The sequence below is a fragment of the Conger conger genome, chromosome 18, assembly GCF_963514075.1.
Source record: "Conger conger chromosome 18, fConCon1.1, whole genome shotgun sequence".
In the NCBI taxonomy this organism is placed as follows: Eukaryota; Metazoa; Chordata; class Actinopteri; order Anguilliformes; family Congridae; genus Conger; species Conger conger.
The window spans coordinates 22468333-22484074 of NC_083777.1; the positions used below are offsets into that span (position 1 = coordinate 22468333).

At 50.2% G+C, this 15742-nt stretch overlaps 1 protein-coding gene across 1 annotated transcript in view; it reads right to left on the reverse strand.

The window, feature by feature from the left end:
• The window catches only part of zswim8 (zinc finger, SWIM-type containing 8), a 39758-nt gene that overhangs the window by 19628 nt on the left and 4388 nt on the right, over positions 1-15742 (reverse strand). Inside the window, exons 2-5 of the mRNA XM_061227957.1 lie at positions 10142-10295; positions 9548-9642; positions 6168-6340; positions 1127-1234 (exon numbers count right to left, since the gene is read on the reverse strand). Coding sequence (XP_061083941.1) covers positions 1127-1234; positions 6168-6340; positions 9548-9642; positions 10142-10295 — 530 coding nt within the window. The remainder of the gene's footprint in view (positions 1-1126; positions 1235-6167; positions 6341-9547; positions 9643-10141; positions 10296-15742) is intronic.

Consider the following 15742-nt stretch of genomic DNA (forward strand, 5'->3'; position numbering starts at 1 on the left):
ATCCGACCCCTCTCACACCGCCAGAATTCACGTCTTCTGTCCAACATGGGTCTTTCATTCGCCCCGGAAAGAACAAGCAACCTTTGAGTGGAGAGTAAGACTACACTACCAACAACTAACGGCTTACCATAGTGCATTATGGGACAAAGGAGCCAGTGTTTCTCTGAGTTACTGAGACCAAGTGTAAAGACAAACAAGAATCCTGAAAGGGTCTCTGCCCAGGCATGGAACTGCAACCAACACAAACCCTGAGCCTGGAAACTTAAAGAAACCCATTTAACACTATACATTTAAACTGAAGCTTTTCCAATACAGCGGACACAATAACCTTTAGAAACACGGGCACTCAGAAAAGGGACATTTCAGCAAGTCGACCGTGTTTTCACACACAACAAAAGGTCAGAAAAATAAAAAAAAACAACTGACGGGCGTATTGACTCCCTGTGGATGAACTTCTTTTATTCAGTGACATTTCATCTTTATCTTGCCTATTATTTCCACACATCCCATCACCAATACACCTACCATCGAATAATGAAGTGCAATAGATTCACCCACAATGGATATGTGCCTCTTCTGACCTGTGATTATTGAACCATCTAGAAAAACTGAAAAGAAACTTGAAATGATCCCCATTTGAAGTCACTTACTTAAGGCACCCACAGCCTACCAGTAGTTGTCAGCAGACCTGGGTCAGATATGTAACCGTTTTGGATTCAAATACTTTTCTGTGCTTGATCGATCTTGCCTGGTGCAACGGAGCCAACCGAGGAGGGGTTTGCACTTTCTAAATGCATTGCATAGGTTCCAATACAACAGACAAGCTCAATAAAATGTAGAAAAGTATTTGAATCCAAAACAATTACGTATTTTACCCAGGCCTGGGCCTGGATTCTACTTATAAAAGGTCTTCACAGAAGATCATGATTAGTTCATTAGGTGAATGAGCTGTCGTAATGCTGGGCTAAAACAAAAACAGGCACCCACACCGACCGTGTCAGTTCTGATCGGACACCCCTAGTCTGCAAAAAAGAATATTGAGCAACATCCCAAAGAATCATACAGGAGAAGGGAACAGAAATTATATTTGGCGTGTGTTTTTTTGGGGGAAACCCACGGGACCCACCTGCTGAGGAAGCTCGCTGATCAGGTACTGAGCAAACTTCTGCAGCTGGTCCCTCTGGAGGCGGGACAGGGACTCAGACACAGGAGCGCGCAGGCACACCGCCGAGGCCTGGGGCACAGGGGGACAACCAATCAGAGAGTCAGGCTCCAGACCACACCCCCCCCCCCCCATGTGCTGCTGGGAAATGTAGTCAAATGGGCATCCTAGCATTGAGAGCTCTACCTGCTGTGAGTCAAAGCTCATAGCTAACACATTTTTTTTTGTTTGTTTGTTTGTTTTTTCCCCAAATCGTGCAAGAAGATCTGTAAATAGTGAAAAGCAACAGATATTTGTAAGTACACTTAAAAGGGCTGAGGGTTGAATATGACCTGAGCTGTATCAGTACTGCCCCCCCCCCCCCCCCCCCCCCCCCCCCCCAGAGCACAGATATCTCAGAGGATGCCTCACAAACACTGCCTCCACACCCAGACTCACCACAAAACCCTCCTCCACCTTTCCCTTCACACCTGCTCAGCTTTTAAAGCGCAGAACCAGCGGCGAGCAGCCACAGCATACCCAAAGAGCATTACGTGCGCACATTACAAAACACACCCACGATATGCGCACAATAAAAACCACACTTTTCAGAAGATGCACACTGGTGGTCTAAACACTGAGCTGTTGCTAATCTGTCCCCATTTCCCCTCTGTGAACTCCCTCTTTTCTCTCTTTCTCAAGATCCTTAAATATAAACCTGAAAACATGTATTACACTACGTGAATATATAGGCATTAAAGCCAAAGTATTGGGACAGTGGCTCATTTTTGTTTTGGGTCTGTACTCCAGTACACTGGATAAAACAATGAATGTGAGGTTAAAGTGCAGACTGTCAGCTTTAATTTGAGGGTATTTACATGTAGGTGAACCGTGCAGGAAATACAGCCCTTTTTATAGATGATCTGTAAATATATAAAATCCAAATGTAATATATATATATATATATATATATATTTGGATACCATCTTCCTTGGACAAGAAGCATGAAATTAGCAAATTACCCAATAAATGGTGTGAATGTTTAACCGGCTTCCAACCAGCCATAAACCTGAAGTGACCTCCAGCTCTTCCATTCAGATTAGGCACAACAACAAAAAGACTCCAGCTCTTTCAGGGTGTGTATTTAAGGGTAAATGCGGAGTGACTCCAGCTCTTTCAGGGTGTGTATTTAAGGGTAAATGTGGAGTGACTGTAGTTGTTTCAGGGTGTGTATTTAAGGGTAAATGCGGAGTGACTCCAGCTCTCTCAGGGCTGTTTCTCTGTTTGTGTGGCATTATCAGCACGTGACAGATTCTGCCTCAGCTGCCACTGCACGCCCATGCACACAGCCTGGAGAGGGGGGGGGGGGGGCACCGGCGGGGGGTAAAGCAGCTTTTAAAGCCACAACCACAAATGTTACCAACAATGCAACAGTCATAATGTGTCTCTCCAAGCCTGTAGCCACCCCCGCTTGGTCGGCTACAGGCAGGTGGGCCAATGTCGTGCAGGTTACAGCCAGTCACACGTTCCAGGCCAGGGGGCCTCTCATGAAAAGGTCATTAAAATGAACATGAACGCAATAAGGTAAGAGATGCCAATTGCACCCTGTATACAGGATTGGACAAGATGGACTCGCAAAAATATATTTCATGGTATAACAAACACATGGTGCAAAAAAAGAACAAGTGCACGTGAAAGATAGTATTATCTTTTCGTTGCACTTGGTATCCATGTTATTGGCTTGGGTGGCAGGGAGTTAACTTTTATCAAATGGGAGGGAGCAACAATTTCTCTTTTCATCCAGAATGCTCTCGGTCCAATCCATACTGATCTACAGACTGATTGTGCATAAAGTGTTTGTAGGCAACCTACATTAGAACTACTAATAAAAGGCTAGCAGCTGAATTGTACAACAAATCAATGTGCGTCTGAATTAAACAGAAGCAATAAAGAAATGCACTAATAATCGTATAATCTTGAAGCTACGGAGCCAGATAGGGACAGCGACACTTCGATTAGCTTCTTATCACGGGAATGAAGACAGGCACACTACTGACCATCTCCTTTTTGAAATCCTGCACAGCCCTTGCACGGCTATTAACAACAAATTCTCAAAACTATATTAAAGGGGGAAAACTAATTCGGAATGACAAACGGAGTAGGTGTGAGATCCTTTTCAGCTCTGTATCAACAAAGCAGTGTTATCATGCGGTGGGAGTTTCAGCGAGCCGCAGGTGGGCCAAGCCGAACCGAGTGGTTTCCCTTCACGCCCTGCCCCCTTATCTGAGCCCGGCTGGCTGTGGGGCAGCGCTGCCCTGGTGTGCGTGGGGGTGACAGAGAGAGGGAGGGTGAGAGAGAGAGAGAGAGAGAGAGAGAGAGAGAGAGAGAGAGAGAGAGGGAGGGAGGGAGAGGGAGGGGGCTTTCTCCAGGAGCATGCAGCTGTGAAGATAAAGGCAGCGATAAGTCTCTGTGAAAACCGCACCGCACACGCAGAGGAAAGGGCACTCGCGCCGACTCGCAGAGACGCGCGCACGCGGAAGAAAAGAGAGGGGGAGAGAGAAGAGAGGGGGAAGGGAGAGAATGAGAAAGGAGAGGGAGAGAAGAAAGGAGAGAGAGAGGAGTGGGTGAGGGACTTTGACAACCTTATTAATAAAAAAACAAGGTGCCCACAAATCCCCGATATAGACACCAAAAAAAAACAAAATCATAAACTAAATTAGAGGGAGAGGGAGAGAGTGAGAGAGGGGGAGAGAGAGAGAGAGAGAGGGAGAGTGAGAGAGAGGGGGAGAGAGGGGGAGAGAGAGACACAGAGTGAGAGCGAGCGAGACAGAGTTTGAGAGAGACAGAGTGAGAGAGGGGGAGAGAGTGAGAGAGGGAGACAGAGTGAGAGAGGGGGTGAGAGACAGAGTGAGAGAGGGGGAGGGAAAGCGAGAGAGGCAGAGGAAGGAGAGATCACAGAGGCTAGGAGAGGGCAGAAGAGGCTAGGCAGCCTGTCTGGGGACTGAGAACACTTAATCAATTGACTGTTCATCCAGGGGACTCGAGACTAAATCTACCGCGGCTGGCGTGGGTCACGATACAGGTCATATGTACGCTACAGCAGCATGCATGCTCCTTCGCACAGGGCATGCTGGGAAAACCGGGTCAGACCCGTGACTCAGAGGCTTCAGAGAAGTCAGGACTAACAGCCTGCCACATGAGCAGAGGAGGACACCGCCCAGGTGGGTGTTCACTGGGACACTTGACAAGAAAGACTCAAAAACCGTTCAGGGGTCTTCGGTTAAAACGAGGGCCTGTTTGCTGAACGTCACATCTTGTGCTAGTATTTCACCTTGTCTTGAAATCGGCAAATTAAAAATGAATTTCAACAATCAGAAATTGACGTTGAGGTGGTGTGGGCTGGCAGAAAAAGTGAACCCCTTCATGAATAACAGATCGTTTTTCATCTCTCAGATGACTGTATGTGAATCCTGGTTCAATGGCTCACCGCATTAAACAGTCTCTCCACAGTTACGTTTGCTGGAGATTTCCTGCATGGGAAACAGCACACATGTTCCTCTGGAAACCACAGTGAATGTGGGAGAGGGTCTATAGAACAGAGAGCTTTGAAGTGTCTAACTGCTGGATGGCTGTTTGGCGAGCCACTGACTAGCTGTTGGCAGGCTGATGGAAGGCTATTGGCTGGCTGCTGTTTGGCTACTGGCAACACTGTTTGCCTAGGTGCTAGAAGGCTATTGGTTGGCTGTTGGAAGGCTGTTGGTTGGCTTCTGAAAGTCTATTGGCTGGCTACCGTTTGGCTACTGGCAACGCTGTTGGCTGGGTCCTGGCAGGCTGTTGGCTGGCTGCCGGAAGGCTATTGGCTAGGAGGTGGCAGGCCATTAAAATCACCCAAGAACAGCCTGTGCTGGGCCCTAACTGGGCATATCAGTCCTATACAGTTACCACTCCACCCTCCTACTGCACCAAACACTACAGCACAGAGTACACACTCTCACGCACGCTCACGCACGCTCACGCACGCTCACGCACGCTCACGCACGCTCACGCACGCTCACACCACATTCAACACTACAGCACAGAGTACACTCAAACACACACACCACATTCAACACTACCGCACAGAGTACACTCAAACACACACACCACATTCAACACTACAGCACAGAGTACACTCAAACACACACACCACATTCAACACTACAGCACAGAGTACACTCAAACACACACACCACATTCAACACTACAGCACAGAGTACACACTCAAACACACACACCACATTCAACACTACCGCACAGAGTACACACTCAAACACTCACACCACATTCAACACTACAGCACAGAGTACACACTCACACACACACCACATTCAACACTACAGCACAGAGTACACTCACTCTCTCACGCTCTCTCACGCTCTCTCACGCTCTCTCACGCTCTCTCACGCTCTCTCACGCTCTCTCACGCTCTCTCACGCTCTCTCACGCTCTCTCACACTCTCTCACACTCTCTCACACTCTCTCACACTCTCTCACACTCTCTCACACTCTCTCACACTCTCTCACACTCATGTAAAACCCACACCATGCTCCTCTTTCTCAGACATATCTCATGAGTCATCTCGCATGTCATTTATCCAGGAACACTCATGGAAATATACTCAGGGTGGGGGTGAGGCTGATCTATCCCCTGGTAAAGAATGTGAACTCCCCCAAGAGCAGAACATGATCCAACCTGAGTCCAGCGTACAGCACAGCACACCGCAAATCAGTCTCCCTGTTTCCAAATGCAAATCACCCCACGCACAAATGCAATAAATCTCCCTGCTCAGAAATGCAACAAAATCACCCTGCTCAACAATGTAAAAATCGCCCTGTTCAAAAATGTAAAATTCTCCCAGTCATGAGTGCAAACATCAACCTGTCCAGGAAACGCAACAAATATCTCAAACTTTGAAAGGGGAAGGCAGACAAGATGTGTCAGGGCATGGGAAGCTGCTGGAATGTTCCGGAGGGCGGGCGCACTCACGTTGTGGATTCGGAAGAGACACAGCGCCACCACGTGGGCGCACCACTTGGCCCCCGCCCCGCAGGTGCAGCTGCAGGAAGTGATCCGGCAGCGGTCGAACATGACGGCCACGTTGTAGGCCCCCTTGGACTGCCCAGCCTGGGGGGACACCACGGTGGCACTGAGGTGGAACCCTGTGGGGGTTCAATCAAGATTAACACGGAGAACCCAAACCAAAAAAAAAAGCACTCAAACAACGAATCCAGCACAGGAACAAAAAGAGCAATCGAACACAGAGCAGTCAAACACAGAACGGAGCAATTAAAGAAAATGGCACCCCGCAGACATTATAAATCGACCCCAGATATATCACACGGAGCAAGTAGGTAGAAAGTAATTAGGAAGCAAGACTGCGGTCAGTAACGCATTAACGCAGCGATTCGGCAGGTGGATATTGTGAATCGAACCCAGAGCAGACTCACATCCAGCACACGTTCAAGCAAACACAATCAAATGAAGAGTTAGCTTCCACACAGCAGCCAGACCCCAAGCAAATTCAGACCGAGAGCGCAATAAAACCGCAAACGCAAAACATCCACAGAAGCGGTCAAACGTAGGAATTAACACAGCAGACATTACTGAACGTGTTTACTGAAATTACTTAATAAACTGGACTCAATAAAGATCAGGATTAATAATGAGGTGGCTTTTGAGCGCAAGTGTGCAGTATTCATTTCACAGATATCCGGGAATAAAGCATTACTTTATTAGGCAATTAATTAAGATTAATAGTGCTGCTGATTCACACCTTTACCACGGGAACATTAATATGGGAGGAAAAGCCGTTGGTGTCCAAAAGAAGAAAGGACCATTTACCAGTGCTAAACAATGACACCCACAGGGAGGGAGGGAGGGAGGGAGGGAGGGAGGGAGAGTGTGAGTGTCAGTATGAGCGTGTGTGCCTGAGTGAGTGAGTGAATGAATGAGTGAGTCAATAAGTGAGTCAGTGTGAGGGGAGAGAGAGAGAGAAAGAAACAGACAGAGAGAGGGGGGGTAGTCTGAGGGGGGTAGTCTGCGGACTGAGAGTGTTTAATTACTCTGAGCGGAGTTAGCGCTGTGACTCAGTCGGCTGGTTTTATTCTCTCACAGAGGGGGTTTAGGGAGGTGAGGGAGCAGTGGGGGGGGGGGGGGGGTTTAGGGAGGTGGAGAAGCAGTGGGAGGGGTGAGGAGGGTGAGGAGGTGGGGGAGCGGTGGAGGTTAGCGCCCTCCTGCTCCACCTTCACTAGACGGCAGGGTGAATGGCCCTACCTGCAGGGGCCTGCGCGAGGCTAACGCTAACCTCCCAAACCGGACAACAGCCTTTAGTGACACAGCAGGGTCAGCCTGTCTGTGCCCACACCTACCTCATCTACCCCGCCTAACCCCAAACCCTCACCCTCACCCCAACCCCACGCACAGCACAGAACCATTTTAAACACATTTCGCAGTAACGGAGAGGTTTTGCGGTTCGAATCCTAGGCGGGACAGTGACGCTGTGCCCCTGAGCACAGCTCCTGGCCTGCCTCAGCGAAACACCCAGCTGAATAAACACACCGCACAGACATTCCTGCTAGCCGCCGCGCGTATAAGCAGACGCTAGCAACCGCCCGTATAGCGGCGACAACACAGAGACGAAACGTCTCCATGGAAACGGACAGACGGCAGCGCTCCTGGTTTACCGGCCCTGCGCTCACCTACAGCCCTGCTGGAGGACAGCAGAGCGGATAATCCCGCTGTTCTGGGACACGCTCTCTAATCCAGCGCTAACCCACAGGGCTCACATTACAGCGACAAGCGCAAGCAAGGCGCGTAATGATACAGAGTGCAGATTTAAAAAAACAAAAACAAAAGCAAAGTGTACTGGCGCAGGGCATATTAGAATTTAATTCGCTTTTTCTTTTTTTTTTTTTTTTTTTTTTTTTTTGCATTTTCCTATTCCCAAAATGAGATCTCCACGGAGAGGTGAATCCAGGAGGGAATGTCTCACAGGGAGAGGGAAAACCCAGGAGACTGGGAACGTCTCACAGGGAGGGAATGTGCAGTAATCCTGCGGGATGCTGGGTGGTGGGTGGTGGGTGGTGGGTGGGGTAGGGTGCCCAGCCGTAGTAAAACCAGTCCCAACCACAGCTTCACCGGGCTTTCAGTGCTTTGACATTAAAAATGCGCTGACTCGGCAGTAACACCCCTCACCAAACAGACACAATGAACTGCTCGCCCGGCTCTTTCTTAATGACCCGTCACCATTATTTCTTGTCGAATTAAGTCAAAATAAGACTGCGTGCCCCCTGAAAGGCTAACCCCCCACAGCCAGAGGAAGGCACACCTCCAGCGATGACACATCTCTGCATCGCACAGGAGGAGTGGCCGATTTCACAAAAACATCTCTGACTGAGCAGAGGAAAAAAAAACAAACAATCCATTAAGCGAGGGGTCGTTAAAAAGGCTATTGGGCGGGCTAACGACCTGCAGAAGCCAGTGTGGGCCAACACGCCCAGTTTTCAAGACAACAGCGTTTATTGTTCATTTTAATCCCCGGTGAACAATGGCGACAAGTGCCTGGGGTTTCTGCCCAGATTTACGCTCCTGCTTTCCCCCCCTGGCAGCGGGAGAGAAATACAGCGCGCACCAAACGAGTCAGGAAACGGAGGCTCCTCCATCATCTCCGTACTGTACAAACACTTCCCCCGGCCAACGCGCAGCGGCTGGGAAGGGCGCCGGGGAGCAGAGGCAGACGAAGTCCAGGCCTCGCCGCGCTCGAAGAACGCCCATGGGGTCAGACGGGGACTCCTGCGCAGCGGAGCGGGATGGGGAGCGGTCGGAGCGTGTGGGGTTGAGGGACAGGGAGCGGTCGGAGCGTGTGGGGTTTGGGACGGGGTGCGGTCGGAGCGTGCGGGGTTGAGGGACAGGGAGCGGTCGGAGCGTGTGGGGTTGTGGTTGTGGGATGGGGTGCGGTTGGAGCGTGTGGGGTTTGGGACGGGGTGTGGTCGGAGCGTGTGGGGTTGAGGAACAGGGTGCGGTCGGAGCGTGTGGGGTTGTGGTTGTGGGATGGGGTGCGGTTGGAGCGTGTGGGGTTGCGGGACGGGGCGTGGTCGGAGTGTGTGGGGTTTGGGACAGAGTGCGGTCCGAGCGTGTGGGGTTTGGGACGGGGTGCGGTTGGAGCGTGTGGGGTTTGGGACAGGGTGCGGTCGGAGCGTGTGGGGTTTGGGACGGGGTGCGGTCGGAGCGTGTGGGGTTGTGGTTGTGGGACGGGGTGCAGTCGGAGCGTGTGGGGTTGTGGTTGTGGGATGGGGTGCGGTTGGAGCGTGTGGGGTTGTGGGACGGGGTGCGGTCGGAGCGTGTGGGGTTGAGGACGGGGGGCTCACCGATCTGCAGCGGGTCCTTAACCGCACGCATCCGGTACAGCTGCTCCCCTCGCTGGAACTCGTCAGGGCTGCCATTAGCCAGGCAGGAGTACAGCCTGGGAGAGGGGGAGGAGCAACCATCAGCACCTCCCCTCCACTGGGAGGCCCTGTCTATGCACTCACACCCAAAACATCACACAGCTGTGGGGGGTGTGTGTATGCGTATATCTAAATGGTAAATGGTTTCCATTTATATAGCGCCTTTATCCAAAGCGCTGTACAAACCTCCACTAGCGTATCCACACTTGGCTAACCTCCACTGGCGTATCCTCACCTGGCTCATCTCCACTGGCGTATCCTCACCTGGCTCATCTCCACTGGCGTATCCTCACCTGGCTTATCTCCACTGGCGTATCCTCACCTGGCTAACCTCCACTAGCTCATCCTCACCTGGCTAATCTCCACACAGTAGCACACCCTCACCTGGCTAACCTGCACACAGTAGCGCTCTCACACCTGGCTAACCTGCACACAGTAGCGCTCTCACACCTGGCTAACCTCCACACAGGAGCGAACCCTCACCTGGCTAACCTGCACACGAGAGCGCAGCCTCACCTGATGTCCTCCTCGTTCTCGGGGAAGCTCCAGTAGGCGATGCGCAGCTGCAGCTGCTCGGGCACGGGGGGGTACACCTTCTCCACCACCTCGAACGGGATGTGGAAGGCCACCTGCTTGGCCGACAGCTCCACCAGCGGGATCACCTGGCCATCTGAGGGTCGCGCGGAGAGGGAGAGAAAGGGGAAGAAAGAGGGAGGAAGAGACGGGGTGAAGGTGGGTCACATCTCAGGAGCGCGTATGCAAACCCCCCGGACCGCCCTCCAACTGGCCGGCTGAGACTAGTGTCGTCCACCGTCAAGATTAATGTACAGAATGCTTGCAGCGGAATCTCAGCTTTCTGCAGTTAACTAAATAAAGGAGGGAGAATGCGTGCCACCTGCCCACACACTCACAGTCTTACTTTTCCAAAAAAAACTATTCCCATTAGAGGCAGCTTATTCTTACTGGATGGCAGATTCTCTAACCAACATTATCAGCTGTGGGCCAAAGAAGCTCAACGCATTTTCGGGAGCGTCAGACAGAAGAGAAAAGCCCCTACATTCCTCCACCTTAAGAGGCCAGGATCTTCAAGTCAGTCCCAATTGGTTCGCTCGATTCCACCCATTCACACGCATTGCCAACCTTAAGTCAACCACACATCTCAACTAGCGTCCATTTCACCCCAGTACAATGAGGAACTTAACCGGACAACCACTATACCGAGGAGCTAAAGTATCATGGGCAAACAGGAGAAGCTGAAGGATTATTGGTAGACCAAAGGGAGAGCCTGGATAAGGCGGGAGGACAAGCTCGCTGGCCCCTCCCATCGGCAGACAAAGCCAAGGTAGGGAGACGGACACAGAGACTCGGTTGGCGCTGAAGCCTGGTGGCGGTTCCGGCAGCGGTTGGCTGCCGCAGGGACGCTTTCAACGACGGCCACGCTCGCTCCGAAACAAAGATTTCATTTCCAGGGCCGACTGCAGGATGACACCGGTAAAACAAACGCGCGGTTTCTGCCAAGACCGTTTGCCGAGAAGACAAAAAAAAAAAAAAAAAAAAGTAGCGCACCGCACCATTAAACGCTCCTTAAAAGGGGGAGGCAGGGCTGTCCTTGAAGGCCAAGTGGGTTTTAAAGAGCCATGAATGCGCGAAGTGTTACTGCGTGTTGGCCAACTTCTACTCTTCATTAAGCATTTGGCAAAAAGGGCATTTTACCGAAGAATAAAACTTTTCTTGCTGGAATTAGAATCTGACCTCAAAGTGAGGACAACGCCACAGCGAGCCAGTTCCAGTTCAGAGGGTTCGTTCCTTTGGGTCCAGGCTTCAAAAACAGACCCTCACTATGCTCCTATTTATTTTTGGATCTGTCTGATTCACAAAACTTAAGGGGCAAGTCATAATAATAAACAATATCATGCAGGAGGATCCTAAAATAGTGCCTCATCCATGTCCTCACCCTGTCCACGTTCTTGAGTTCTGTCCATATCCACAGCAGTGAACCAGGCAGAGTGCAAACACGTTGACTAATGCCCACATACCGCAAATCAGGAGGTGTCCGAGAGGAAATGAGACCTTTAACTTAACAGCCCAAATCTCATCAAGGCCTAGCCGTACACAGCAAACCCATCTTCCACAGCAGAACCAGAACCAGAACCAGAACCAGAACCAGAACCAGGCCCAGGCCCAGCTCAGGTTCTGAGTGCTTTTCCATTATCTCCACCAGCTCAGCTCTGATTGTTGGCCGTCTAACACAGCGGCTCAAAAGCACGGCTTCCATCAGCATTGATCAGGGTGGGAAATGAACACCAGCCAAATGCTGGTAAATGTTAAATGAACACCAGCCAAATGCTGGTGAATGTTAAATTAACACCAGCCAAATGCTGGTAAATGTTAAATTAACACCAGCCAAATGCTGGTAAATGTTAAGTTTGTCTACTCGACCAGCCACTTGGGCAAGTTCTGTTCCACTGTGACCAGTAAACAAAACAGTTAGCTTCCAGCCCTGGCTGACGTTAAATCGGGAGGAGAGGAAGACAGAAATAATCGAGGGACTTGTTTTTGTTTTTCTATTTAAGGAGGGGAGGGGGGGGGGTGGCAGCTCACCCTTGGACTGCGGACAGATTCCTGGCGGTCCTGTCGGCTGGGCGAGTGCCAGCGTAGAGCGTGAGCTCCCGTGTCGAAGCGAGCGGAGGGAGGAGCGGCGTGCCCCTCCACAGGTCACCCGGCTTCCCTGCCGCCGGCCCGCTCAGGAGGGCGGGAGGGGGGCAAAGGCGCGGCCGAACTCCCGCGCCCGGGGCCGGCGTGTCCTGCCCTGACACCTGGAGTTCATCGCCGCGGCGATGGCTCCGGGGGAGGGGCGTCGCGAATGCTGACCGGGCCGCCTCGGGCCCGCGCGGTCAAAGGGCCACATTGTGTTGCCGGGGCGCCGTTTCCACCGCCCCGGCAACAGAGCCGCTGAACGTGGGCGCCGGTGAACCGCCGGCTTGTGCGCCGTCAATGGCCGCTTGTGCCCTGTGTCTCCACACATAGGGTCCTGGGGCTGTCACAGGCCTGGGGCAGCACTAACACAGCACTACTGACAGAACAACACCAGTGTGTCACTGAGAAATATACAGCTGAACACTACTGACAGAACAACACCAGTGTGTCACTGAGAAATATACAGCTGAACACTACTGACAGAACAACACCAGTGTGTCACTGAGAAATATACAGCTGAACACTACTGACAGAACAACACCAGTGTGTCACTGAGAAATATACAGCTGAACACTACTGACAGAACAACACCAGTGTGTCACTGAGAAATATACAGCTGAACACTACTGACAGAACAACACCAGTGTGTCACTGAGAAATATACAGCTGAACACTACTGACAGAACAACACCAGTGTGTCACTGAGAAATATACAGCTGAACACTACTGACAGAACAACACCAGTGTGTCACTGAGAAATATACAGCTGAACACTACGGACAGAACAACACCAGTGTGTCACTGAGAAATATACAGCTGAACACTACTGACAGAACAACACCAGTGTGTCACTGAGAAATATACAGCTGAACACTACTGACACAACAACACCAGTGTGTCACTGAGAAATACACAGCTGAACACTACTAACAGAACAATACCAGTGTGTCAGAGACAAAATATACAGCTGGACACTACTGACAGAACAAAACCAGTGTGTCACTGAGAAATATACAGCTGAACACTACTAACAGAACAACACCAGTGTGTCTATGAGAATATACAGCTGAACACTACTGACAGAACAACACCAGTGTGTCTATGAGAATATACAGCTGAACACTACTGACAGAACAACACCAGTGTGTCACTGAGAAATACACAGCTGAACACTACTAACAGAACTACACCAGTGTCAGTGACAAAATATACAGCTGAACACTACTGACAGAACAACACCAGTGTGTCAGTGAGAACATATACAGCTGAACACTACTGACAGAACAACACCAGTGTCACTGAGAAATACACAGCTGAACACTACTGACAGAGTAACACCAGTGTGTCACTGAGAAATATTCACCTGAACACTAACCGAACGATACCAATGTGTCAAAGAAAACATGCACAGCTGAACAGCACTGACAAAATAAATTATCCATGTTTCATTGACAATAAATGCATTTTATCTTGACCAACCAAGCAAAATCCAAGTTTCAATGATAAAACACCTGAACACCACAAACTGGCACAAATAATGAAGTGCCCTTGGCACAGAGGTCAGTAACACGATACATTTCAACAGTGAGATGCCACACAGAGAGGGTTAGTCGGCAGGTAGTCCCTGTCTCAGCGTTCACTACCCTCCTCCTCCTGCACCATTGGCCTGTGTGAGCAGGTGTGAGCCAACTGCTGAGCCAAACTAAAGAGGTAGACTCAGGCTAACTACTATTAAAACAAGGGGATCATGGCTATAGGCTAGTCTCGAACCTTCCACCAGTTGCTCAAGGGTTCCATCCCCATGTAAAACAGTGGTGCCACTGCAAGTACATCATTATGTATTCCACTTTACCCCAACTGCTTAAAAGAAAATGGAAATAGGCCTACACCAATAGGTTATGAAACCATGCATTTCATGCACTCTGGGATATTGCTGTCTAATAACAACAAGAATAATACTAAAATATGTATGGCCATAAAATTATATTTTTTTTATGAAGGTTCTGCCTTGGGCCTTAATCTCATGTTTTTGGGTAATTCTCTGGAAATCAGTGCTTATAACAAAGCCTAATCTGGATCTAGGAACTTTGTGCCAAACGGTCAGGACTAATAAGGTCTAACAGAGTTTACCAGCAGTCGGAAGAGCCTGGGGAGACTACAGTGACTGACCTCAAACAGAAACACAGAACCAAACCTGGTCCAGGTTCTACACCAGTGGTGCACAACTCCGGTCCTTGAGGGCTGCTCCGTGTACTGGTTTTTGTTCCAACCAACTGCCTTGTTTTTTATTTGCTGACAGCTCTATAAATTACCCTGGTTCAAAAATTGTACTTGAGCACAGTAAAATCATTAGGATACACTTGCAGTCTGTAGCTATAGCCGGTACTCATATATATGTCAGATAAGATATGATTGAGTCAATTAAACCAGAAGTTGGCAAAAATCCTGAGATGGATCGGCCCTTGTTGTGCACCCCTGTTCTACACATTGAGTCACAGGCCTGTCCTAAAAAAACACCTGCTCTCCAGCCCCCACCTGTCCTCGCGTGGTGACGAACAGAGACGGGGGGAGTCACTGAGCTCCACTGAGTCAGGAGGCACACAGGAGGGTAACCTAGTGACTGAACACGGACACCCCCCCCCCCCCCTCCCGCTGTCCAATGGGAGACAGCTGTGCCTTTGTAGAGCTGTGAAAAGGTGAGGGATTGCTTTTCGCAGTGTGTGTGTGTGTGTGTGTGTGTGTGTGTATGTATGTGTGTGTGTGAGTGCGTGTGTGCGTGCGTGTGTGCGTGCGTGCGTGCATGTGTGTGTATGTGTGTGTATATGTGTATATGTATGTGTGTGTGAGTGCGTGTGCATGTGTATATGTGTGTGTATATGTGTGTGCGTGTATGTGCGTGTGTGTGTGTGTGTGTGCTTGTGTGTGTGTATGTGTGTGCTTGTGTGTGTGTATGTGTGTGCTTGTGTGTGTGTGTGTGTGTGTGTGTGTGTATGTGTGTGTGTATGTGTGTGTATGTGTGTGTGTGTGTGTATGTGTATGTGTGTGTGTGTATGTGTGTGTGTGTATATGTGTGTGTGTGTGTGTGTGTGCGCGCAGACAGAATGAGCTCCTCAGACAGCGTTGTTCCAGCAGACCAATCACAGACAGGCCAGATAACGCTCCGCCCGTCACCCCGCCCCATTCAGACACCGGGGGGGAGAGCCATGATACCGCCGTACATTCAGACGAGGAGGCGGCTTCGCTTTTTTAATGCACTTTTGTTTTTTTTAATGAATGGATCCTACTTTAAATGAGGATTCTGGAGTCTGGCAGCCCTTCCGCTTAAGATCAGCGGGGTATTATCTCGATTTTTTAAAAACAAAAAGGGTTTATTGCTAAAACCCGAAATCCCAGCTCTCAGGCAGTGACCTGCAAAAGACA